Source organism: Opisthocomus hoazin, chromosome 6 (genome assembly GCF_030867145.1).
Source record: "Opisthocomus hoazin isolate bOpiHoa1 chromosome 6, bOpiHoa1.hap1, whole genome shotgun sequence".
Taxonomy (NCBI): domain Eukaryota; kingdom Metazoa; phylum Chordata; class Aves; order Opisthocomiformes; family Opisthocomidae; genus Opisthocomus; species Opisthocomus hoazin.
Window position 1 is genome coordinate 64,371,303 of NC_134419.1, and position 26,591 is coordinate 64,397,893.

General features: G+C 57.4%; 2 protein-coding genes across 4 annotated transcripts in view; one reads left to right on the forward strand and one right to left on the reverse strand.

Moving 5' to 3' along the window:
- Positions 1–5,087, forward strand: part of SLIT1 (slit guidance ligand 1) — a 63,044-nt gene extending 57,957 nt beyond the window's left edge. Inside the window, exons 31-37 of the mRNA XM_075423571.1 lie at positions 131–268; positions 626–863; positions 958–1,088; positions 1,180–1,334; positions 1,400–1,688; positions 2,456–2,667; positions 2,744–5,087. Of these exons, the coding sequence (XP_075279686.1) occupies positions 131–268; positions 626–863; positions 958–1,088; positions 1,180–1,334; positions 1,400–1,688; positions 2,456–2,667; positions 2,744–2,988 (1,408 nt within the window). The 3' untranslated portion in view covers positions 2,989–5,087. The remainder of the gene's footprint in view (positions 1–130; positions 269–625; positions 864–957; positions 1,089–1,179; positions 1,335–1,399; positions 1,689–2,455; positions 2,668–2,743) is intronic.
- Positions 5,088–7,284: 2,197 nt separating this feature from the next.
- The window catches only part of LCOR (ligand dependent nuclear receptor corepressor), an 88,227-nt gene continuing 68,920 nt past the window's right edge, over positions 7,285–26,591 (reverse strand). For all 3 annotated transcript variants that reach the window (XM_075423573.1, XM_075423574.1, XM_075423572.1), the window contains one exon: positions 7,285–18,557. In XM_075423573.1, coding sequence (XP_075279688.1) covers positions 14,042–18,557 — 4,516 coding nt within the window. In that variant the 3' untranslated portion in view covers positions 7,285–14,041. The remainder of the gene's footprint in view (positions 18,558–26,591) is intronic.

Below are 26,591 nucleotides of genomic sequence, written 5' to 3' on the forward strand. Positions count from 1 at the left end.
CCAGCGGGATCGGGGTTTGCTTCTGGGGGGGGATGCAGCTGGCAGGCTGGTGAAGGGGCACGGGGAGGAGGATGCCGGGAGGAGCAGGTGGGCAAGGAAGGGGCAGCCATGAGCTCCCTGCCTGCCCCAGGTGCGAATGCGCGCCTGGCTACGTGGGGAGCAACTGCAGCGAGGACTTCGACGACTGCCAGGACCACCGGTGCCAGAACAATGCCCGCTGCCTGGACGAGGTGAACGGCTACTCCTGCCTCTGCACAGAGGGCTACAGGTACAGCCAAGGAGATGGGGGGGCACCGGGGGACAGCGGGGATGGTGACGTGTCACTGCGCAGGAGGGACCGGTCCTGGCTACCACATCCGTCCATCCACCCACCCTCCCCAGTGCAAGAGGAAGGAGAGGGGCTGGGGGTGTGGGTCCCCAGGGATGGAGGCTGAAGGAAGCCAGTGTCCCTGGGCGGGACCCCAGGGCAGGGCTTGTCATCCAGGCATCCCTCTGATGCCACTGGCTGGAGAGCCTCCCTGGGGGCCCCAAAACAGGGGGGTGCTGTCAGAGTCCCATGGGGGTGGTGGGCAGTGGGTAGGGCGCTTTCCCAGCCCTGTGCCCAGCAGCACACTCGGACCCGCAGCGGCCAGCTCTGCGAGATGCCACCCCGCGCCGCTGGCCAGCCTGGCCTCTGTGAGCGAGCCGAGTGCCAGAACGGGGCCCCGTGCGTGGAGCGGGGTGCCCGTGCCCTCTGCCAGTGCCTGCCCGGCTTCGGCGGCCCCAAGTGCGAGAAGCTGCTGAGCGTCAACTTCGTGGACCGTGACACGTACCTGCAGTTCACCGACCTGCAGGACTGGCCCAGGGCCAACATCACCCTGCAGGTGAGGGCTGGGGGGGGTGGGGCATGGGGACATCGGGGGGTGGCAGTGAGGGTGCTGCCCCAGCGATGTGGGCTCCCACCTCTCCCCCTGCCAGGTCTCCACGGCTGAAGGCAACGGCATCCTGCTATACAATGGCGACAGTGACCACATGGCCGTGGAGCTGTACCAGGGCCACGTCAGGGTCAGCTACGACCCCGGCACCCACCCCAGCTCGGCCATCTACAGGTACCTGCCACCCCTTCCCCTCTCGCCGGGGACCACCACCCCCATTGCATGGGCTTGGGGGGGTCTCCGGTGACCCAGCCTTCCTTGCCAGCGCTGAGACCATCAACGACGGGCAGTTCCACACCGTGGAGCTGGTGACCTTTGATCAGATGGTGAACCTCTCCATCGACGGCGGCAGCCCCATGACCATGGACAACTCGGGCAAACACTACACGCTGAACAGCGAGGCCCCGCTCTATGTGGGAGGTAGGGCGGGGGCCGGGGAGGTGGCGGGGGGCACCCGGGCATGCTGACAGCCCCGTTCTCCCCAGGGATGCCCGTGGACGTCAACTCGGCCGCCTTCCGCCTCTGGCAGCTCCTCAACGGCACCAGCTTCCACGGCTGCATCCGCAACCTCTACATCAACAACGAGCTGCAGGACTTCACCAAGACGCGGATGACGCCGGGGGTGGTGCCGGGCTGCGAGCCCTGCCGCAAGCTCTACTGCCTGCACGGCATCTGCCAGCCCGCCGGCGCCCAGGGCCCCGTCTGCCACTGTGAGCCTGGCTGGGACGGGCCCCACTGCGACCAGCCCCGCGGTGGCCCCTGCCAGGGGCACAAGTGAGTGCCCGCCCCGTGCTGCCCCGTTGGCTGCCCCAGGGAACAGCCCTGCCCCATTGGCTGCCCTGCAGAGATGGCGCTGTCCCGTTGGCTGCCCCGCAGTGACCCACCTGCCCCACCTCATTGGCTGCCCCGCCACAACTGCCCCGCTCCATTGGCTCGTGGGCTAGCCCTTCCTCATTGGCTGCCCCTCTCATCGCTGCCCAGTCCATTGGCTGTCCCTCCGCAGCGCTTTCCCTGCCCACCCATCCCATTGGCTGCCCGCCACCCTCCCCTGGGGCTGGGTGGAGCCGGTGGTGCCATGCCATGGCCGGTGTCATGTCGGTGCTGTGCTGTGACATGGTGGTGCCATGCCAGTACCATGCCATGGCGGTGCCATGCCGATGTCCTGGTGGTGCCATGCAGTACCATGCCATGGTCATGGTGGTACCGTGCTGTGACATGGTGGCTCCATGCCAGTACCATGCCGTGGTGGTGCCATGGCAGTGCTGTGCCGGTGCCACCCCACGGCATTTCCGTGCCACGGTGGTGCCATGCCGTGGCGGCGCCATGCCATGCCACTAACGCTGAGTCGTGCCAGGGCTGCGCTGTGCCGGTGGTGCCATGCCAGTGCTGTGGCAATGCCGTGCCACCATGGCTGTGCCGCACCAGTGCTGTTGCTGGTCCTGGCGCGATGCTGCGCTGGTGCTGGCGCCGTGCCGGTGCTGGCGGGCTGTGCGTGGTGCCGTGCCATGCCAGCAGTGCCTGACGGCACCGGGTGCCCGCAGGTGCGTGCACGGGCTGTGCCTGCCCCTCGACGCCCTCTCCTACAGCTGCCAGTGCCGCGAGGGCTACCAGGGCGCCCTGTGCAACCAGCCTGCCGAGCCCCCCGACCCCTGCCACCGCCAGCCCTGCGTCCACGGCCACTGCCGCCTCGCCCCGGGCGGCCAACCCGCCTGCGAGTGCCACAGTGGCTACGCCGGAGCCCTCTGCGACCAAGGTGGGCGCTGGGTTGGTGGGTGCCCGCGGTGGGCAGCCCCATGCCGGGCGCCGGGCTGAGCACCGCTGTCCCGCAGAGCTGGAGTGCCGCGGGGAGCCGGTGCGGGACTACCACCAGGTGCAGCGGGGCTACGCCATCTGCCAGACGACGCGGCCGGTGGCCTGGGTGGAGTGCCGGGGGACCTGCGGCGGCCCCGGCGCCGGCTGCTGCACCGGGCTGCGGCTCCGGCGCAGGAAATACGCCTTCGAGTGCAGCAATGGCGCGACCTTCGTGGAGGAGGTGGAGAAGCCCAGCAAGTGCGGCTGCAGCCAGTGCCTGTGAGCGGCCACCGGCCCCGGAGAGCCGGGGGGCCGGCGGGGAGCCCCCCCTGGAGCCAAGGACCTCGCTTTGCCCTGTCCAGGTGTTCCTGAACTGCAGCTGCGCGGGAAGAGCCCGGCAGAGGGTAGAGCCGCTGCATCTAGAGGGTTGGGAAACAAAAAAACACAACAGAAAAGAGAAAAAAACAAACCCCTAAACAAAGCAAATGTGTAGATAGAGAATTTTTTAAGAACTGCAGCTACACAGATGTGTGGATACAGGGTGGGAGCTCTGTCCAGCTCCCCCTCTCCGCTCCCTGCGGCGCTCTGCCTTCCACCAGCACAGCGCCTGTGACCCTCCGTCTGTCCCCTCCCCGGCAGCCTGTCCCTTGCATCGAGCTGGGGGCTTTTCCAATGCCTGGGGCTGCAGCAGAGGGGCCTGGTGTGGCAAAGCCGTGGGGACTGGGGCAAGTCAGGGCTGGCAGCGGGCTGCATGAAGCAGCTGGCATTCAGGGGTCCCGGCGAGCCCCGAGCCCAGCTCCCCGTCCTCTCCTCCGGCAGCCCTGGCCTCCCTGCTGAGGACCTGCCATCGCCCCGATGGCAGCTGCAGCGAGCAGCTCCCCGGTGCTGTGGCTGGGGTGCTGGAGCCCAGCGTGCCCCAAATAACGTCACCACCTCCACAGCCGCAGCCCGACCCGCTGGTGGCACCCCGGGCTGTGCTTGCCAGGCAGGCTCTGGGGTGCACCCCATGGTGCTCAGAGTTGGGGCATGGCTCTAGCCCATTGCGGTGGCATCGGGGCCATGCTGGGTGGAGAGGGACCAGGGTGGTCCTGGGCACACTGAGCGGGTCACGGGCAGCAGGGCGCAGACCTCCATGGGGGTCCCAGCGCCAGCCCTGCCCCGTGCCGGGGGGGCCAGCACTGTGCTGTTAATGCGGAGGGGGCCCCGGGTACCCCCGGCCCAGCCAGGCAGCTCCGCTCAGAGGTGGGGGCCAGTGGGGCAGCATGGGACCCCCTTTCCTCCAGGGTCAGCCCTGGGGGGCCCTGCAGCTGGGCAGAGGTGCCCCGTGTCCCACTGGCTCAGCCATCTGGCGCAGGAGGCTGCTGGGACAGCTGGGGTGTGGGTTTGCCATGCCCATCACTGGGGCTTCAGTGTCATGGATGCCGGGGCCAGCTGAAGAAGCTGAAGATGCCCAAGGCTGCAAGCCTGGAACTGACACCGCTGCCAGGGCAGGTCCCACCAGCTCCAGCACTCGGATGCTGGTGCCCAGGCAGCTCCCCTCCAAAGCCCGCAGTGCCGGGGGACATGGTGGGCTGGCATGGGAGCAGGGGCAGCACTGCTGCTGGTGCAGCACGGGGACCCCATGCCAGGGCACCGCATGCACCCGACCTCCAGAGCAACACGGCTTCTATGCCCGTGGGGGCCAAGGATGGTGGGGGCCTGGCCTGGGACACCGCACACGGCTGGACAGTGCGTCACCATGTGACCTGGGCGGACAAACTCATCCCAGGACTGCAGCCCCAGGCCCCTCCATCGCACTGCTCCAGCACATCGGCTTCAGCTCTACACCACCGGCTGTGGCCGGGCTCTGGGCATCACCACTGGGTGCAGCCAGCTCCACGGGTGCCGTCACCACCTCTGCTCGTCACCAGGACGTTCCCACCCCCACAGGGACGTGTTTCTGCCACGAACGCCCTCTCCACGGGAACCCCCTCTGCCGCACAGAGGAGCCGGGACATGTCTCATTTTGCCTGTGGCCTGGCCAGGGCTTGGTTGTGTTGTGTTTCTGTTCTTGCTGTAAGCTAACCGCTAAAGTATCTCTTTATACAGAATACTTACAGATTCTAATATATATTTGTATTTCATTTTGTTATAGTATTTTTATATGTTCGGGGTCAACAAATGATGTTTTCTTTTTGTTTACAGATGCTACTGGGCAGGAAAATGACGGTGGCTTTGTTTGGCCCGTGGGGTTTGTGTGTGTCACTGTTGAAGACGCTGGTTTGTACTAGGCTGGCAGGGGAGGCACTGAGCATCCTTCCGCTGGCAGAGGCTGTATTGTTTTAGGAGATGTTTGGTATTGTCTATGTTGTCTTCCATGTGAACATGACATTTATTCATTCAGAGGCTTGGCCTCTTCTTTCCTGGAGGGGAGAAGGGGGCAGCTGGCGCTCGGGAGCTGCTGGGAGCACGAGGAGGTGGCACAGGCTGGGGAGAGTTGGTACCACCATGGGTGATGATCTGCTACTCCTGAAGCAGCCCTGGCCACCTCTCCTGGCCAGAGCATTGCCCATGTGGTGCAGGGACATGCAGCCCAGGGCTGAGGGCTCATTGCCAGGGAGAGCCAGGTTATCCGTACGCCTTGTGAAAGGAGCCATCACTGCCTGGGTCGTGCGTGGGGCAGCGTGAGCGGCCGAAGGGCCAGTGCCCGCTGCAGGGGACTGGGCACCTGCAGCTCTCTGGGGATGGGAAGAGGGGGCCTGGGCAGCAGGCCCTGGAAACACGAAGGGGTTGCGCTGTTTGTGCCACAAACACCAGTCTGCCGCACCAGCTCAGACACCAGCGTGGGAGCACTCCAGTCCCAGCCAGGCATTTATATCCCACTCACCTTCGCCCTGCCCCAGTTATCACGCCAAACAAATGTTGATATCAAAGAAACGTTTAATAAGCTGCAATAAAATACGGACCTTTAGAAAGCTCGTAGGGTGAATATCAACAGTGGAGGAAGAAAAGAAAACAAGGTGGTGGGAATCCTTGAGGAGTTCAGATCTGAGTTGGGGACCTTTTACCTGGAACAAGAACACAACTTCTTCCATAGGCTAGGATGAAATAAAAGACAGGAGCACAGAGTTCACAAAATGTCAACATTTAGAGAGTCGATACATATTCAAAGTTCAAATGACCCAGCTCTTATAGCTATACATATTGATTTAAAGCAACTTAATATAATTTTATTTTATTTTTTTTTTATATACACTTTCAAAGGTTCGTCAGGTGAGGTATGTAAACATTATCTAATGGAAACCCCTCTCCACATTTCCAACCGAGAATTCACAGCAGACAGTTCATTTTCCCAACTCGCGACGCAGTACTTCCCGCACCCCAGAGCAACCGGGAACGCCGTCCCAAGCCACGGCTCTCCCAGGCACCGTCACCGGCTCCCATTTCCCACCGCTGGTCTGTACAGTTCACATTGCTTGGGCTCAAACATACAGTACCGGACAGGAGGACTTTTCAGCTAAGTGTCTAAAATCCATACAGAAACAGAGAAACAAAACTCTCCCAGTGGAAGCAGACACAGATGAAGGAAAAAACATTTGCCATCAGGGTGGAGATCATATTCAAACATTGAGCATCTTAAGAAAAAAATAACTGGGTTGTTATTGTCTTTTTTTTCCTTCTTTTTTCTTTTTCTTTTTTTTTACACATCTGTTTCAAGGGCGAAGGGAGCATGGGGCTGGCAAGGGGTCCTGCAGGGCCGGAACCCAACAGCACTCCCCTCTCCACCCTCCAAAGTCAGAGATCCATCACCATAAAAGCAGCAACGATCCTGCTGACGCTGCCCCATGCAGACAGCCGGGCTGGGGGAGGCAGCCAGCAAACACTTCCAGGCAAAAGGGGGTAAAAAAAAAAAAAACAAACCAAGAAAAATCCAAACCCACTTAGGTAAAAACAACCAAATGACCTCGAAACCCCCCACCCCCCGAAGGAGAATCAAAATTGCAGAATGGCAAGCAAATGCCCTTCCGGAGCCGGCACTGGGGCTGTGCCGGCGACAGCAGCGCACTCCCCTGGGTCGCCCGTACCCGCAGGAAGCGCAGGAGCCCTGAAGGCAGCTGCTCACCGCAGTAATTTGCCAGCGGGAGTTTGCTATCGGTAACTACCTACAGCACCCCAGCCGTTTTGGGGGGGGGGTTCCCTGGGGGTGGCAACTGCCCCCAGATCCTGCATCCCTGGGGATGCTGCCTTGGGGAGCCCCAGGCCCAGAGACCCCCCTCCTCTCGCGCTGAACCAAGCCCCCGCCAGGAGCGGGGCTATTCCCACCCAGCCCTGAGCCCCGAGAGCCCCTGCCGTCGAAGCAGACTTTATTACTACAATTCTTATTGCTTGCAGTGCCCCCCGCCCCGGGGAATGCCATCCCAGCCAGCCACGGGAGCTCACTGCCTCCCCAGGGGCTGTGGCCATCGGACAGGCCTGACATCATCAACATGAAATGACGAGAAAGAGTTAATGCTTCAACTTTGATGTGACATAAAAAATCCCCAAACCAAACACCACCACCCCCCAACCCCACCCTGCCCCATCCCGTCCCCCCCACGCAGTAGCCAGCCCTTTGGTTGCGGCACGCTGGGCGATACAGCCCCACCAACCGACACACCAGTCAGAACAAGAACCTGGGGAAAGCCCATGAAATAAATATTAAAAAAACTATTTACAATATTAGATCTGTGAGCATGAAGTGAGAGAAAAATGCTTTTTCCTGCCCCAAAAAAGCTTAAAAAGTAGGTTAGCATCCTGCCGCCTAGCACAACACTATCTTACATGGCACCTACACATAATATATATTCACATTTCATTTTAAAATTAGGTACTCTTACAAACAGACTTAGAAAACATTGGCTAGCAATGCAGCCCGGGGGACCGCCCGGCCTCCGGACCCACGCGGCAAACGCCGGCCGGCTGCACCCCAGCTCCTCCGGCTGCCCCCAAGCTGCCAACGTGCCCTGAATCAAACCGCCAGCTGCCCCCCTGCCGCCCTTGGGGAGGGGTTGGAAGTGCTCGTGAGGGAGAGGGCTTGTCCGCAGGGAGGGGAGGTCGAAGGACGGGGACCGTGATTTCTGCTACGCCTAGGGGTGAGCTTAATACAAACAAGAACTCCTGAGAACATCTTAGAACAGATGGATTCATTTCACAACCACCAAGCTAAAGGATGGGCTGAGCGGACGCTATGACACACACGGGGAGGGGGGGACGTGCGCGACGCGGGGACAGCATAGCCTCGCGGTTTGCTCAGAAATCCTACCGCTACAAGAAAAGCTGCAGTGGCGTTCCCTGGCAGGGGGGAGCGTACTCCCACCTCGCTCCTGGGCCGTCCGGGACCCGAGGACGCCTTGGCTGGGGCTCAGCCTTCTTCCCCTGGCGTGACCCCGTGCCTGCGGGAGGCTGGGAACCACAGCTTCCCCAGTTGCCTTCAACTGGGAATGCTGTCGTCAGGCTGAAAGAATACGAGCTGGAGAGAGAAACTGTCCATCAGTTAAAGCAGGGCAGCTGTAGATCTGTGTCCGTCTGAGATCGCATCTCCATTTCCCAGGAGGTTACTAGGGGCTGGCAGAGCTTTTGGCAACACCAGCACTTCCAGAGGTGCCATGCGAGCGGCTGGGACACGAGCTGGGCTGCAGCTTTGCTGCTCTGCACGCCAGCAGACAGCAGCTCGGGCAGCCTGCCAGCCTGCTGGGTCCAGCGCCGAGGGACGGGGACGCAGAGAGTGGCGGGGATGTGTTCATCCCGCTCTCCCGGCTCACGGAGGGTGGCCAGCAACACGGTGGAAAGTTTGCTGCAAGCATTGGCGCCAGCCAAACAGCTCTTTGGAGAAGGTTTGCTGCAAATGCGTCTCACTGATGTGCTGGCAGTCGAACACAGAAACACCACTGCATGCAGCAAGCACGAGCAAAAAGGCCCTCACTAGTGATGAACACAAACACTTGCAGACCTTGCACCTACTGCATGCGCCCCGCCAGCAGAGAAACCCATTGCAGGGCTAGCATTGCTAGACAAGAACCTAACAGCTACAGATGGAAGGAGCCATCCTGGGCTCAAACTGCTCTTGCTGCAGCCCTCAACCCCCAACAGATAAATTTTGACTCTGAGCTCGGCAAACCCTGTCCCTCGGGAGGTTAGGTAAGATGGATGGTTCCTGACCGCTTGGAACTGTGAAGACCCGGAGCTGCTGATGACAAGGTGAGAGGAAAAGGTAACCACGCAAATTACAGCACGGGCTGGCAGCAAAGCAACAGCAAGGACATCGGTGGAGGTGCAGAGCTAAGAAGATGCTGCTCCTCGTACGTGGACCGGAGAGCTGGGGTGGAGGAACAGGATGAGAAAGCCAAAGCAAGAGAAAGAGGCGCAGTCTGTTTTGTGGGACGCAGCACTTGTGCTGAGATGGGGGCTGAGGACGCAGAGCAGGGAGCTGCGGGGTGGTGGGAGGAGGAGGAGGAGCGCAGTGAGGCTGCAGAGCTGAGGATGGCACTGTGGTAGTGCCAGTGGGCAGCTCGGCACAGCCGCAGACGGAAACGCACGCAGTGCAATATGGCCATAAATCGTGTTGCTGATTTCCTGCCATTCATTAAGCTCGTCCGCAGGTCCCTGCGCATCCCTTGCGTTGCATAGCAGCTGCACTGATTGGAAACGGGCGGCTCTGAAGCAGGGGCCGTGCCTCAGCAGCACACCTCACCACTGCCTCTCTGCAGAAGGAAGAGAAAGGAGTAGTGCCTGCCCCGAGTCATCAACTAAGAGCAACAGGTTATAGACAGGGTATTAGCTCCATTTATTTTCGTCTCTCTTGTGCGCTCTTCTAGCTGAAACGTGGCTGCGTGGGGAGAGGAACTTGGGAAGTAAATCGGGAAGAGAGTAATGCAACATGAGGACTGATCAGGAGAAAAAGAAAAGGAGAAAATATTCAAACATCTGAGCACTGATAAAGAAAATGGAGCCACGCAGGCAATGCCACTCTGCCAGGCAGTCACCTCACATGCAGACCCATTGATTTGCTAGCAAATTAAATAGATATTTAATTTTCTAGCAAATTACAGCATTCAAGTGCAAAGCACATGAAAAGCAGGTCTTGTAGTCAGTAAGACCTGGAAGCTACTGCTGGAGTCAAGTGGAGAACGCACAAGGAGAGGCAGAGGGGCCACAGACAGCATGTCCTGGAGCAAGGAAAGGAGCCCCCCAACCCTGGGCCTTCCTCAGAGCAGAAAGCCTTAATGCTTTTCTAGAGATGATGACCAGCCCTGGCCTACCTCACCCCCGGGACACCCTGCACTGGGGTAACCCAAAGGATTGCACAAATCTGAAATTCAGAGCATTTATACTAAAGCACCGATATTCCCACCTCGAGGTGGGCTGGAGCGGTCATGCCCCAAGTGCTTGCTGCAATAGCTCAGCCTCAGGCGACGGCTTCACCCTCCATATCCCTTGGCAAACCAGCCTGCTCTCTGTAATAACCACTCGCAGGAGTTAAGCCCACCAGCCCTCCTGTGGGAGGAACCGCTCCTGCCAGCTCCTCACAAGCAGCACGATGTAAAGAACGATCACCCTGGTTTTCCCCCAAATTGCAATGTTTAAATGAGGAGGAGTTGTTGGGAGGAGAGGAGGAGGCAGCGAGCAGAGCAGGGTTCACATGCCCAGATGGGGAGAGCTCTGCAGAGGCTGTGTCACCGGGAACTGGACCCAAGGACAGCAGAGCAGGGAGCAGGGGGGTCCCTGCTGACAAGACCCCAGACCACCTCACCCCTCCGGGACAGCCCGACTCGGCTCCCTGTCCCTGCAGATGCCCAAGGTGCTGCTCTGCCTCCTGCCCATCCGAGCCAGCCGCCCACGAGGGACATGCAGCCCACGCCTGGCCTGGGCTGGTCCCGGGCACCGGTCTGGGACAATGGTGTTTAAAAATAGTTCTCTCTGAAAAAAACCTCGGCATTACTTGCTTTTTCCTTATTTGCTTTCTGGAGACAAGAATAACAATCGATGAGCTCAGCCCAGAACCCGCTTTCCAGCCCCATCATGACACGAAACACACCCCTCTGCCTTTCCTCGTTCAGGAGAGCAGAAACTGCGAGTTACGCCCGTGAGGCACAGCCCAGCTCCTGTTAAAAGGCAGTAGCATCTTTGCACGGATTTTGTGAGTGTTCCTCCTTGTCCTGGACACGCTGGAGCTGGCATGGCAAAGCCAGGGCTTGCTGAATGCCTCTGGCATGCCCCTGGGACGGACAGAGCTGCTGGCTGAAGCAATCGGAGCCTGGGACAAGCTGCAGGTGCTTTGGGCCTCAGGCCACGTTGCCTGCACGCTGCCCAGCATGGCCAAGGCCACCTCGCTCCCTCCTGGAGCCCTGCGACTCCCTGCCTTCGGCATGGGAAATCTCCATCCAGCCTAGCTGAAACACAGCAACGTGACAGAAGACAGACCAAGACTGCAAGTTCAAAGGGGAGGGAGAAATATGGTTCTCCTTTCAGCATCTCTGATCTCTCCTTGTGACGGGTCCTGGTCATTCCTCTCCAGAGCCGACGGCTGGCAGGGACACTGCCAGAAAGCTCATCACGCTGATCCCAGCACCGCCTGAGCCGAGCAGCATGCACCAAAATGGGACAGATGCCTGGGCGCTGCTCCGCTCCTGCACCAGTCCCACACTGGTGTGACACCTGCCGTCTCCTGCCCTTGGCTCCAGCCAACTGGTGCTGGTGCAGCCCCAGGGCGCAGGAAGGCAGCCGGGAGGCTGGAGCAGCAGCACCCCGTCCAGAAAGCCTCTCCCCACTTGTTTTGTCAAGGTTTTTATCCTCTCGAGGTTCCTGCTCCCCAAAGAACGGAAGATGGAGAGCAGAGCAGCCTGCATTTAGCAGCGGCTGAAAAATGAGAGAGCAAGAGGGAGGGAAAGCCCAGAGGAGTGCTCGGTGCGTGGAGCCCGGCACAGCTCGGCACGCACAGCCCGGCGCAGGCGCTCAGGAGTGGTGGTGAAGGATGGGGAAAGGGGGGTTTGCTGCAGGAGAGCGGCGTGAGGAGCAGAGGTAAGAGGGGTGCTCGCACACACCCCCGGCCCAGGGCAAGGAGGGGAAATCCTGCGCCTGCGGGGAGGCTGCCCCAGGAGGAAGGATGAGGAGGACCATAAGCATGGATGGAGAAGGAAGAGGGAAAGACAACCCGTAAGAAAGGTACAGATCAGCCATTTAACTGCCATCAGTGCCCTCCTGCCTCACACCTCTCCTGAAACACTTTTAAATCTTTTCTGATGGAATGTTTGACATATTTAATGCATGCAGTAAAAATTAAAGTAATAGATAACTTCATATTAATCTGTACAGGGACTGACAGGCTAGATTTAATCACTTCCTAGCTGTTCAGAGAGTTAACTTATTCTAGCATGATTCAAAGGAAAGGTAAAAGATTTCTTTTTTTTTTTAAATCAGCCATTTCATAGTAAGAGAAAAATGTGCCGCAGCCTCGTGTGCGTCAGCGCTGGGGGAATACCTGCAAGAGCCAGAGGTGCTCTGCGAAGGGCGTGCAAATCTCAAACGCCTTGTTTCATCCTCTATGCTAAATGGGTACAATGAAAGATTTAAAGATGATTATCTGCTTTCCACCTGCAGTCCACGGCCTTTGGGATCTGGGGTTCAACGCCAACCATGAAAAGCAATCCCCATTGCAGCTGAGCCCTCTCTAGCCTCTGTCTCCAGGACAGCATCTCCTGAACGTGTGGCCTGCCCCAGAGCCTTGCTCTGAGCAGGGACCTGGAGCTGGGCAAGGACCAGCAAGCAGCTGCTAGAGGTCAGGCAACCCCAGAGCCCGCACCGTGCCCTCTTGGACATTGCTCCCTTCTGCATAGGAGGAAGCTTGCATCGGGCTCCACGCAGACGGACTCCGTGCAGCAACGCGAAAGCAAAGCTGTGAAGGTGCAATGGCTGAGCAGCGTCCTTTCCTCGAGCACAGAGTGCAGCAGCCCCTTCTCAGCCGCTGAGCGTCACTGCCCAGCAGAGCCAGCACAGCCATGGGAGCATGGCTCTGTGCAATTCTAGCAGGTTTTTCTCAGAGATGTTAGGCACTGGCGACCCTGTTCTGCCATTGCAGACCCCCAGCTGGCTTTTAAACACACTGCACAGGCTTGCAGAGGAGCCCTGAGAAGGTGTCATGCAGCACTGGGCAGAGGCTTGGCCGCTTCCCAACCCCACAGCACCAGACACAAGCAAGGACGAACCAATGGCACCTTGCTAGTAAAAGGATGAAATGCAAATTACAGTAAAAAATCAGCTTAAGTCAGTCCCTTCTCTCAACCCTATTGCAGCCGCAAATCCTGGCTTCGAAGAGCGCTAGGCAAGGTGTGCACAAGAGCACAGGGCGAGGGCCCGGGCTGCCCTCCTGCAGAGCATAACGTCGGACGGAGCTCGAGCCCATAAAAAGGGAGAGATTCAACCTTCAGTGAAGCGCTGCGGAAACTGCTTTGCTGTCAGGGACCACAGAAATCACCACAAGGGCAGCAAAACAGGAGAAGGAGGTCTGTCCAAAGGCAGGGCACGGCAGGACCGATTCGTGCCTGAAGCCAGCAAGAAATATGGACGGATACAGCCCAGCGTGCCCGCCTGGCAGCAGCGGATGCAGCAGCCTGGTACCCGCAGCATCTCCTCCGCCGCCTCTGCCCAAGCGGGACCTCCCCACCCCATGGGCTGCACAACGGGGGAGCGAGGCAGCCGTCAGCAGTACACACACCAGTAGCTAATGAACACTTCTACGCAGGTAACAGCATGGGACACCAGCAGCTGCTACTAACAAACCGACACAGGACAGATTCGCCTTCCCCTCCCTCACTGATGGGAAATGGTTTTGGTTTTGCTTTAAATGCCACTAAGAAGACAGACAGAAGGAGGACTCCGAAGGAAAGGGAAATGTTTGTGTGCACCCAAAGGCTGCCGAAAGCTACTTCATGTGCACAAAGGTGGTTTTCTTTCTGCTACAGTACAAGTGCTTGTGCCTCAAGTATAAAACGCAAGCCTCCAAATCACACAGACGAGCTTCTTATTTTTATTTTTAAAGTGATAAATAAGGCACTGTACTTTTAACTAAAACTGCCTGGTTCCAAGTTTAAAAAAAAACCCAAGGAACGTTCAGACTGCAGAAACTTCCTTCTGAACAGCAGAGCCAGACAGACTGACCTCTTCTCTGTCCGAGACACATCTGCCGATGCCTAAAATCACGGGCGTTATCCTTTAACTGCGGATTTTTAAAGGCTTGCTACAGCTTATAAAAGCAGCTTTAGTTAATGCATGGTAAAGGGTTACTACTATACATCAGTTTGTACATGGCTACCAGTTCTTCGCTATTTCGGATCCAGTCGCGAGCGCTTGCTGTGCGAACAGTCCACTTTTGCCCTCAGCTTCCTCTTGCCCTGCGACCCGCCGCTCTCCTGCATCTTCTTCATGGACCTCGTCAGGGTCTTCCCGCCACTGGGCTTCTTGTTGGCCATCTTCTGTGACCGCGTGGAGGACTCCCCCAGGGGCTTCTGCTTTGGGGACTTGGCCAGCTCGTCGTGGCCAGGGGGCAGCACGACCCGTCGGCTCGTGTTCTCCTTGCCCTTCCTCATGGGGAGCCGCACCTTCTCCAGCTGCCTTTTCGGGACTCTCTTCTCTTTCAGGGACATTTTTCTAGCCAGCTTATTGCTCCTCTCCATGGCAGCTTGCTTTCGGGTGGCGGGAGCTTTCACACCGACCTCTGGATGCTTTATTTTACTGGTCTTCTTGGCAGGTAGCTTGTCCTTGGTGGAGGAGCTGGACCTCTCCTGCATGCTCCCGCTCTCCTTCAGCATCCTCTTCTTCCTGCTGAGCTGGAGATCAGCTTTGGGCGAGGGGTCCTCCTGGGACTTGCTCTTCCCCTTCCGCCCCTTCCCTGTCCCATCCATTGACGGAGATTTAACAGGAAAGGCGGCTGCTTTGATCTGCAAGGCCAACTTTGGAGACATCAGTGGGTTGATGCACACACTTTTCCGGCTCTGCTTGTTCTCCAGGGACGGCTGGTCGCCCAGGCTGTCGCTCTTCTTCTCTGCCCTCATCACGCGATGCTGGGCTCGCAGCTTGCCCCGCAGGTTGGAGTACTTGCGCAGGATCCTGGTGCTGGCCTGCGTGGGCAAGCTGGGGGCAAGCTGCATGGTTCTGTCTTCACCCAGGTCCTCGGTGCTGGCGTCGGTGGGAGACGTCTGGCTGGGAACGGTGGCTTCTTCAGCCTCCGCTTTATCAGCGTTCTCCCGAATTTTGGCCCAAAGCTTTTGGTTCTTCAGGTTATTCCGAGCCGGGGTAGTGGCGGCAAACTTCTTGAGGTGTTTTTTCAAACGTTCAGCTTGCAGTGAGCTGGGGTAGAGACTGGAAGAGGAATATTTCTGCATGGGGACTTTGATGGGGGGGATCTCCCCTGGGAGACGGGTGTTGAGTTTCTTCACGATCACTAGAGACCTGGTTTCAGTCGTCTCCAGAAACCACTGGCAGATGTCAGACAGCTTAAAGGCCTTCATAAACAGCATCTGGACAGGAGAAAGCTTCTGCACTTCCAGCGAGCCTCTACTTTTTCGTGTCCTTTTCTTGCTTTTCCAAATTTCTTTCAGTTTGTCGGCTTTGTTCTTTACCTTGGGTGCTGGCTGCACCTCCTTCTCCAGCTGAATCCAGCCCTTCTGAACTTTCACGTACTGGGCGTTGAACTCGGCAATGAGTTCCTGGTTGTCCTCCTCAGCACACCACTCCATGAACTTTGGTTTGCTGTCAGCCATGTCTACATCCTCCAGCGCCAGGGAGTTGTCATTCCCTGAACTGCATTCATCCCTCTGTTTGGGGATCACTTGCATAGACTCCTTCCCTGGTGCGCTCTTTTTTCCAGTGTCTACGGATGCGGGTGCGTGTCTTAAGTTATAAAACTGCAGGGCAACCTTTTTGTACTTTGCAGCCTTTGCTGGAAGATGCTTGCTTCCACCTCTGCTGCTGGGACAAGGAGGCGAACTGGCCACTGGCCCGTAGCTCTCCAGCTTGCCCGTTTCCATGGCACTGTCGGAGCTCTCCTCGTCCTTTGTGCTGGCATCACCTGGTTTCACATCCACTTGCTCGGTGTCATTCGCAGGCATGCTGCTCTCCGGAGGGAGGATAACGCTTCGCTTCTCAGAGTCAGCCTGGACGCTGATTTCCAGCGTCTCACCCAGTTGACTTTGGCTGCCGTTAGCAGGTGGGTCATCTTTAGAGGAATTTTCTTCCTCCGCCGCAGTCTCTTTCGCTAAGATGCTTTTATAGGTTTGTCTGGTAGTGACACCATTCTCCTCGCCTGGCTGCTGCTCAGCGATGCTCTCTGGAGCCTGGCCAGTGCCTGGCCCCTCGCTGGTTCTGAGCAGTGCGTTGGGGAAGCAGTCATTTGGGAAGCGCACGGATGCTGCCCCATCCAGGTGCACTTCTCTCTTGAATCGCTTAGCGCCAGGGCTCTTCTTGATCTGAAGGCAAGGAAACTGTGCAGAGCTGGAAGAACCAGTGTCCTCAGCACTGCCCTCAGTGGGTGACTGGGACTGCTGGCTTCGGAGACGCCGGTCCGATGCCACAAGCACTCTCCTGCCTTTCTTTCGCTTCTTGTCTAGGGTGTCTTTGGAAGAGACAGAGTCTTTCCCTGCAGCATCTGAGCCGTCGGGTTCAGGTGGTGTTTCCCCTTCAAGGGGTTCTTTTTCACCTGCTGGGCTGTTACTCGGCACTGCCTCCCCTTCCGAGATTTCGGGGAGGGCTGTGCTGGCTGGCACAGCCTCCTCTTGCTCAGGGGAACTGACACCCACCATGCCCGATAATTCAGCTTCTGGTTCAGCATCAGCGCTTTTGTTCACGTCCACACACTGCAAGGTGGCAGGGGGCTCTGGGGGGCTCCCCCCGTCCACGGTGGCAGGGGGCTCATCAGAAGCCTGCCGGCCTGGAGAGCGTGGGGAGGGCTCTGATGGATACAGCCCGCAGGGCTCCGCGTCTCCCACGTCTCCCACGTCTCCCGTGCCTGGAAGCTGGGCAGGATCTCCGGCATCATCATGGGCCAGGGGTGCTGTGTCCGCAGCATCGGAGGGCTGCAAGGGGGACTTTGGCTCTGGGCTGGCGGGGAGGTCTGGACCAGTTTGTACGTCAGAGCCTGGGTAACCTTTCTCCTCGCTGGGTGCTTCTGAGATGGGAAGGGCAGCAAAATCGGCAGCTTGCCCGCCACCGCTGCCATCCCCGGAGGAGCCCAGGCTGCTGCCAGGCTCCCAGGGGACAGTGCCTCCCACTCTCGATCCGGCTCCTTCGGCAGGAGGGGAGCCAGGGGGCAGCGAGCCCGCCGGGCTGTCCTCTTTCTGGGGGCTGGGTGGAGCAGAGAGGGAGAAGAAGGGTACAGCCATGGTGGATTCCCTCGACCGCAGCGCCCGGGTATCCCAGGGCTGCACAGAGCCCGGCTCGGCTCTCTCTTTTGTTTCTTGGCTGGTTGGTGTCCCTCTAGCCAGGAGCCTCAGGGAAACCCTCTTCTCGCCTTCCCGTCCTGCCCCCACAGACCCTCCCACGGAGAGCACCAGGGGCGGCTTAGCGCTTACGAGGGTCTCTGCTCGCAGTGCCGGGCTGCTCCCCCTCTCCTCCACCCGGGAGCTCTTCACCAGCGTGCGGACAGTCGGGAGCTCGCAGCACTCCCCGTTGAAGTAGTAGCCCCGGGTGCTCTTCCTCGCCGTCTTGCGAGATGACACCGAGCGCTGGCTCTCGAAATGGCACTCGGTGATGGGTTGGCTGATGTAGACCACGTCGCACTGGTTGTCGTAGTCGTTGATCCTCAGCCCCGATGCCTTCTTGCTCTTCCGAGTGGATCTGAGGGAGGCTGCCTTGGCGCGGGGGTGCCCGCCGGGGGTCCGGTGGGCAGCTGGCGCGGCACCAGCGGGCAGCCAGCCCTCTTTGGACTTGTCGAGCGGGCCCTTGTCGGCCGGGTGCAGGTGGCAGCCTGCCTTGCCCTTGGCTACAGCGTGCAGGTGGTTTTCTTGCTTTGGTCTCGCATCTTGTTCTTTTGTGTCTAAGTCCTGGTGCAAAGATGCCTTTGAGCCGCATTGCAAAGTGTTCTCTTTGTCGGCTCTGCGAGGGGGGGTCACCACAAAGCCGGGGTCCCAGGACTCTTCCGGCAGAGCTCTGAAAGAGCTCTTTTGGGACCCCAGACAGCTGTCTAAGCTGTCCTCGCTGCCGTTCACATTTGCCACTTTGACCGAGATATAACCTTCCACGAGAGTCTTACCTGCTAGCTGCTCTTTACTGTCCTCACACTTTCTGACGCCGGCGTCTTGCTCGTGTCCAGCAGCTTGCTGCTCGTCCAGGCTCTTTGCGGCGTGATGGAAATTCAAAGAGGAAGAGTTCAACGTGCTGAGGTATCCTTGGGTGGAGCTATCCTTTGGACTAGCAGAACGAAGCCTGGTGACGGGGAGCTCGGAGAAGTCCCTTCTCAAAGCAGGACTGGAGCTCTCTGCCCTGTCCGGAGACTTCAGCTCCGCCAGCTGCTTCGGGACTTGTCCTGTAACATGCAGGGGGCCACCGGACCCCGACTGTCCTGGCTCTGAGGAAGAAGGGGGCTTTGATTCAGTACAAGTAGCACCCTTATCCTGATTTTCAGTGCTTCGCTGGCTACAACCAGAGCCACAAGTGGAGGCCTCCATGCTCTCGGATTCAGACAACTGCTGGCCTTCAGAGTCTGGTTGTACTTCAGTGTATATGTCGTTTAGCACACGAATGAATTGCTTCTGATGATGGGTACACAGTCTGACCATAAACTTTTCCAGTGGAGACTTCGGCTGATTGTTAGAGTCTATTGCTATTGTCTCTGCTGCATCCTCACTAGAGAGACAAAGAGAGAAGCAATCAGTAACATGTCCCAGAGAATAACAGTTTATGCTGCAAAACTGGAATAACCCTTCTCCTCCCACTCAGGCAAATCACTTGCCTGACCTCCAGGTGAGATCAAGCATCCTCAAGGGTCCCTTCAGTCCCCAGCGCGCACACTGACGTATGCATACTGCTGGCAGGACACGGACAGCAGTTTTGTTTTGTCTCCCACTGCCAGAGCACCTCTAATCACACTTCTGCCTAGGACATCCTGCTGCATAGGCACCAGGTGCCATGTTCAAAGCAAACCTACATTTCCCTGTGAGAATCAGATTTAGTATCTGCACGGTGCCTGGTGTAGAAAGCCCAGCACTTTGAGGACCGACCAGGACGACTGCACACCTCTGCATGCCCGACCTGCACAGCCAGGCTGGGTGGGAGCAGAGCAGCGTCCCAGCTGGGCGGCCAGATGCCAGAAATCCTGAACTGCTCTAAGTCTTCAAATTCTGCTTACGTCTTGGTGGCAGAAGAGGATGGGTCTATGGCAAAATGAGCAGATCCAAGCCTCCTCTGTAATCAGTGCAGAAATTTCAGTGTGTTCTCAGCCCGCAGGACGTGCAGGCAGCAATGCACCCTTGCGTGGTGCGGTGCCTTGCCAATTGCACTGACCTTTCATTTACTGCTGTTTAACAAAGTGGTTCTGCAGCTGATGGGCTGACTGTCAACATGCAGTAGTCACTCAGAAAGCTGTGCTTCTACAGCACCGTTGGCTACAGGATCACTACCACCAGCTAGCTCTCAAACCAAGGCGACTATCATTTACCTGCTCGGCAGAGGCAATTAATTAGGACTTATTGGTGGAGAGGTTAGGGGATAATTACCCAGTGTTTGCATGAACTCATCAGGAATGCCTTGCCAGGCGCTGTTATGGAGACCGTACCCGCTCCCAGCAGCAGTGCCAGCTGTTCCCACCCAGTCCCCACCACCCCAAGGGGGATGTGTGCCGGGGCACCCACGCTGCCTGGCACGGGATCCTTGCCAGCGCCGCCGGGCTGCTTCGCAGTAACGGTTGCACTTTGCACCTCCTGGCCTTGTACGGAGGAGAGAAAGTCATTTCCTCCCCTCCAGCCTTGCTCTCCCCCCTCCAGCCTTGGCTGGGTCGAGGGGGACAACACTTATCGCAGGGTTCAGGGCCAGGGTGGGGAAAAGCAGCTTTCCCTCCCCACGCTGACAGGCACAGGGCTCGACAGGCAGACAGGGAGGAAGAGCCCCAGCTTGGAGGAGCCATGGGTGGCGAGGAGGAGGAGGGAAAGGCAGAGACGGGCGCTGGCCGTGCGCGGTGGCAGCCCCAGGCAGCCCTCACCTGCTGCTCACCCGCTGCTTGCTGGCTGCTTTCCCTGAGCTGAGAAGTGCCGGGGAGGCACCTCCAGCCACCCACTGCCCCCAGCTCGTGGGATCTGCTCCCAAATGTGGCAAAGGGCACGAAAAGGCGCCCAGGGCCACGTCGGGCTCTGGGCTGGCCAGGTGGCACCCAGTCTCCTCTTTGCCCAGAAGTGCTGGGCTGCAGCCGAGCCTGCCTGGCGCATCTCATAGCCAGCCCTTTGCTTTCCAGCTTGCCCAAATTTTTAAGCGTAACGAGGCTTCGCCTCTCAGTCATGGCCACTCGGTTTTCTTAAAGGCTTCTTGGGCAGGGTTTTCCCAAAACCGCCTGGAAAGGCTGAGCGAGCTGGGCTCGCTGAATGTGCTCCGGCACCTCCAGAACATACTCTCGGGATTAGCGATAAACTACGTACCTGGAGCTTGCTTTACTACACCCAGGCGAGAAAAACGCCCTCCAGCAACCGTCTCAACTGGTTCTACCTGGCGCTGCGATGACTTTCACTTTGCAAAGCCTGGGATTAGTTTAAATACAAATGCTCAGGTACAACCTGGCCCCTCTCCAGAGCCCTGCCTAGGAAGGGTTATGTCAGCCAGGATCTCTTACACAGCCCAGCTCCTCCCCTTGCCCTGCTGAATAACAAAGGGGATAAAAAACCTTTCGCCTCCCCCTGCAAGAGGAGGGTTGGGAGCAGGGGGCTTTTGGAAGAGGCAGGGCTCAGCACGACTTTTTTTCCACCTCTGTAAAGAGGGCAGTTGCTTTCCTCTTACCTGCTCGTAAGCCCAGCTCCGAAGAGCGGCAGCCATCTTCCCCCAGCCAGCCCGAATTTATAACTGAGGCAGCAGAGGTGTGGCCCCGCCGCGGCCCACCCGGCAGGCTCGGTGGCGAAACAGCCAAATCCCCCCTTGCCAGGGCGCCCGTGGGTGCCACACGCAAATGGCCGCGGAGGAAGAGCCCACGGCACAGGCGACTCAGCTGCCCAGGCGGGCGGCGAGGAGGAAAGGGCGAGCTACAGGCTGGGTGACGGAGGAGACTGCCGATCTGCATACCCAGTCCCTAGGCTGTGAGAAGGGAACAAAGTGGCCGGGCACGGTCCTTCCTCGCCTTGCCGTCGCACAGCGCGATGCACGATGCTGAACGCATGCTTTGCACGGGCGTGCGGGGCTGGAGAAGACCCATGCCCTGCTCGTATGGTGGAGGGGGCCTGAGCTCCCTGGTCCTAAAGGCTCCAGGTGGCATTTCTGCCTTGCCCTCACCTAGTTTCTTCCTTTGAAGTGTGGCTGAGGCCGTGGTGCTCATTTTCACATTATTTGCCCCACTGTACTCCAAGGAGTCAATCTGAGACACAAACAGCTTCTGTCAAGCTGTAAATTTAAAAAACGGAGATAAATATTTTTCCTGCTTGATAAAGGAAATAAATCCACTCATCCTCGATGCCCTTTGTCCTTAGAAGACCCATCTCACGCTCAGCGACACAGTTCACCTGCTTCTGCGGGCGCGTTGCATTCAAGGTCCTCTGCTTTCACACCGCTTCGGCTCAAAGATAGGCTACAACTTCTTGCCTTGAGCTCATCTGCTCCTTCCCCAGCCCACCCCTGTTTGGATGCTGTAGGCAGTATCCCCTTTTTCTCAGTTCCAGAGGGTAACCTTGAGGCACAGCTCTTCCCGCCGCCTGCAGCTGGGCTCTGAGCACGGCTGGATCCCACCTCGGTCCTTTCTCTCCCCATCCCTTGGGGTGCTGAGCCACAGCCTGCGCCTCTCCATCCCCAGGTCTCCCAGACACAGCTCTGTGCTCCCTGCGACCTGCTAATCTGTGCGCCTTGGTAGCTGCTCAGCATTCCCCACCACTCCTCTCTGTTCTGGCTATTACCACTAAATAAAAGATGGCCACGGCCATTCTGTTGCCCAGCGGCCAACAGCCGCAGGATTGCCTGCATCCTCCCTACTTAAGGCAGTTTCAGAGATGAGCTTGTTGCATGCTCAGGTGTAACAGAAGAGTTTATTTCAAGTGCCCCGTGGCTTCAGGCAGAGTTGCTTACAGACTGTGTAAACTGTTGCAAAGCAACTATTTATTTACATGGCGTACCAGAGAGGAGAGGCGAGCTGATTGTAGCTGAAGTGCCTTCCCGGGGGAAGGTGCCGGCTACTAACAGGTTCCTCAGCCCTGCTGGCAAAGGCGCAGCGGGAGCCGAAGACCAACTGCCAAATGCAGAGGATGGGAGTTGAGAACACGGTTTTAAATAGGAACAAAAACTGTTCTTGGGAGGCAGCCACCCCTGTCTCTGAAGAGCCTGCCTTTTGGGAGGCACAGGTCAGCCCAGCAGAAGCTGGTGGGCTCAGCGAGGGAGCCCAGGGCTTCCCGCACCATCTGCAGCCTTCTCCTCGGCGCCTGCGCTCACCCCTTCCTATGGGGCTTGGTCTGAGGCTCTCTCAGCTTTGGGTGTGCGTGAGGAACGTGTCGTCTCCCTCACGGGCTGGAGAAGCCACAAGCCTACGGCAGCTCTGTGGCTGGGCTGAGGCAATTTACTGGGGACCCTCTACACCTGTAGCCAAGCTGCAAGCGCTGTCACAAACCCGTATGGGGTACCCAGAAGGATTCACTGCGATGGGAGAGACGACCCACCCACCAGTGAGCTTTGCTACAGAGCCTGGGAGATGGCAGGTCTCCCCTTTCTGGCCGCCAGCCTTGGAAGCTGCCCATGGGAGGCTGCGGCTGCCGGGGGCTCCTCTGCTTCTGCGCCGCAATGCCCCGCTGCACGTGTCACCCCGTGCCAGCACAAGAAACCCCGGTGTCCCACGCAGATCCCATCACCTGAGCCCCTCGCTACCTCCTGGCCCTTCTAGCTTTCCCAGGGCAGCCCTGTTCTCTCCTCCTTCCACGCCTGCCGCAGAAGGTGTCAGAGGCATCAAGGGGCAGGAGCTGTCAGAGACAGAAACCGAGCTGTTGCTACGCAACCCTGGCGGTGCAGCAATTAGCGCTGGGGAAAACGTGCTGTGCTCTAAAGCTATTTGCATAGCTGCGTGCTGCAATACATTTGTTTGCATTGTGCCTCTACTGTTTAGTGGAGTTTGAAGTCAACCATCCCCCAGCTCTTGCTGGGGGGGGGACCCAGGGCTTCCAACAAAGGCCACACGGTTGGGGATGATGGGGCTGGGGGAAGGCAGGGGTTTGTCTGTCCCTAACACCTATAGACTGCACAGGTATAGAATTTACAGTACGGGGAGGAACAGACAAGCTATCTGGATTCCACCCTGCACAGCCCGAGGAGCTTTGCCCACCTTACGGAGCCTGCTCCATAAGGCACCGCTCCTGCAGTGTCCCTCGCCCACTGGTGGGGTTGCCACCTCTCCCCCCTTCCGTGTGCACCAGGGTGACACTGCGCTTGTCCTGCTTCTCAGTGCCAGAAATGGAGTTTTAGGGGCAGCCCAGCCTGCCTGTGGTCCACGAGTGTGTGCTGGGGGGAGCAAGGGGGAGAAGACAGAGAGGGAGAAAGAAATCCACCGGTTCATACCAACCTACCTGAGACGCCAGTCTCCCAAAACCTGCCGATTGCCAACTGCAATCTTCTGGTTTGCCCACCCCAAGTTTCTCACTATTGAACATGAAGCCTGTGCCCTTTTTGGGTTTCTTTTTTTAGCCCTTGAACATCGGTTTGATTGATTATAAGTTTACAGGTATGTTTTGTACCTCAGAGGCACAAGAAGCAGCAGCAGAACAAAAGTTCAAGGCTAAGTGTTTCTGTTCCTTTCAGACCACTCTAAGCACCAGGATTATAGTTCTGTAAAACAAACAAAACATAGCTATAAACTTACAAAATCCAATTTAGTATTTTTACGGGGATGACCTCTCCCCTCCCTCTCCTGCTGCCGCACAGCTACTCCACGCCAGTCGGTGGAGCGCTGCCTCGCACCACCCCAAGCCAGAGGTGCCACGGCAGTACCCCGCCAAGCTGAAGGGCGCCTCGGAAACCTGGCTACAAGCGGAGATTTGAGAAACGTGGATGACCAAGAAGAAAGCCCAGCTTGCGAGCGATGCTCTCCCCCAGCTGAACTCAAAGCACCGCCTGTGCCCACTTCGACGCGAGGTCCAAAGCAGCGTGTCTCGCTGCCCGCGGGTGCCAGCTCCAGCCCTGCTGGCTTCAGCCCCTTCATTTGTTTTTCAGGGTGAGTGGAGATGCCATTTTGAGGGATCGCAAAGGAGGAGCAGCCTCTTCAGAGGTGGCTCATCGCTGGCAGCCAGGTGATCTGACCCTAGCCCCAGGGGCATTGTGAATCCTGCCAGCTAAATGTGCGCCCGAAAGCAGCTGTGGCTGCGGGTTGCCAAAGGCGGGCTCGCTTTCCCCAGTGCCGGGGGGGCTGCATGCAGAGCCACACGAGGGTCTCGCCCAGCGGAAGGTGGAAATGAGATCCCTGACAGCCCCGGCTCGGCTTGCTGGAGCGGCTTTGCAAAACCAAACACCGGCGGGGAATGTCACCGGACGGAGGCAGGGGTGGCACCACGTCTTCCAGCAGCAGCCCACACCAGTGCCACCCCAGCGGCCCAGAGCCACGGCCACTGCCAGTTCTCCGCCAGAAATTATCATCCCAGGGCAGCAAAAGGCAACCCATATTGCACCTCCCCTGCCCCATTTGACACAGGGCATCGTGCTCAAACCCGTCTCCACCCTCGTGCCTTGAGAGTGTCCTTCTGCGGGCACCGCTCTGGGATGCAGCGATCCCTTCGATCCCTTGCAGGGGATGGGCAAAACAGCCATGCAAGCCACTGCAGCGAGATTTTTCCGGAGCTCGTCTCTCAAAGCCCCAGTTAAAGGCTGACACTGGATGTACCAGTTTAAATGCTTGTGTTTCAGTCCTCAGAAATATGCCTGGCACCTAACACTCCCCACACAGATGAATGAGTCCCTTCACACCTCTGCGGGTGCTACAGTAATTCTCTCTTGCTGCACTGAAAAAAAATAGAAAAGCAGCACAGAAAGAGCTGAGGGTCCACACAACAGCTAGGAAGGACAAAAAGCATTTTTCTTCTCTAAATTCAAAGCCGAAGCTGCGCAACGCACAGCCAAAATAACTATGGAAATATTGCTGCCGGGTTCTCAAGGCCCCTGAATTTACGCTGTCCTTGGTGACGCACATGGGGATGGATTGAGCTTGCATTTCAACTGAAAAGCAGGAAGAAACAAGTTATAGACGGGTTTTGTTTGATTGGGGTTTTTGTCAGCTGCATGTATTCGTCAAGGTATCCAGCCTGTACAATAGGCCAACTGACTGGGTAAACAACAGACATCCATTACAGTTCAGGCTTTAAACCCTTCAGAGTAGTGTCTTTTATTTGTTTATTTATTTTTAAAGTAGTTAAACATCAAAAATCACCTTCTCCCCACCTGTAGCCAAATAAAAATCAAACAAACCAAAGCTGGTTTTACATTAAAAAAAATAGCAACCTCAAATAAGTTTATCTTTTTTATATTCCTGTCATAGCTTCCTCCACTCCCACCTTCCCTAAGTAACTAACCCAACTGTATTCTATAGTAGTTTATCATCACTTGTGATACTTCTAATACCATATTTAATGACTAATTAAAAATCTTACCGCTGAGCTATTGCTTTACAACCAAGGGAAATTTATCACATTGGAAACATTATTCCACATACTAGCTTTCAAAGCCTTTCCAGAATCATCCTTGCTAATTTTTCTAATTATCAAGGACATCTGGGATATTCCCTTTAAGGGGAAAAAAAAAAAATTACCACAAGTGTTTTTCTCTAAGGCAGTACTCAGCATCTTCCCTGAGCTAGGTGCTCTGAAAGAATAGACAGCACCAGAAGACCAGAACAGATAGAAAACAGGCAGCACCAGAAGACAGATAACGAAAACATGCAGGGCAAAAAAAGAAGTTCTTACAAGGGTTTTCAAAGCTTTGCACATGTTTTAAAAAAAGCAGCACCCAGTTAACGCACGGGAGAACGAACCACAGGGACCAGCCCTGTAGGGTAGGGAGGGATGCCCAGAGTACCATGAGCGGTCCCGGGTATGAGCTGGGACCACAGGCTGGCTCTGGACCGGAGGCGGGGCAGGTGTACAGCCTCTTCCCCGCTCCCGAGCCCGTCGCTGTCGGCTCCCGTCCATCCTGCCGTAAATCGGGGACAGGGCTCTCCCTGCGCAGCCCTCTGGCATGGACACGCAGCTCAGCTGGAGCCACTGCAACCGAAGAGGTTCACCAAGAGGCGAACCCCTAACGAAGGTGTGCTCACCTCCAGCAAATTAAGGCTGGCGCGCAGGACATGCTGTGCTGTGAGCAATCCCACCCCCCCCTCCTACGCCGTCCCTGTGCTGGAGGGCTGCTCCTCCAGGGTGGAAGAAAACCCCAATGCAGCTGGTGCCCTCTCTGTGTATGTTGCTGGTCCCAGCTCCAGCAAGCACATCGCTACACACAGATACTGTCTACTACTTCTAGAAGTGTTCAAGGATTTTTAAAGTCTGCACATATCCAGGATATTATTTTTTTTCCAATATGGACATGAAAAAGCAAATGCAGCAACTAGGTAGAGCGCTCGCTAGAGCTAAAAACCCTCTGCACAACGCAGTCGCCAAAGCTTGGGAGGGGCCAGGGGAAGACATCTGGAGAGCAGAGGGTGTCTTGGGTGTAATTAACAGACGTTGGAGGATA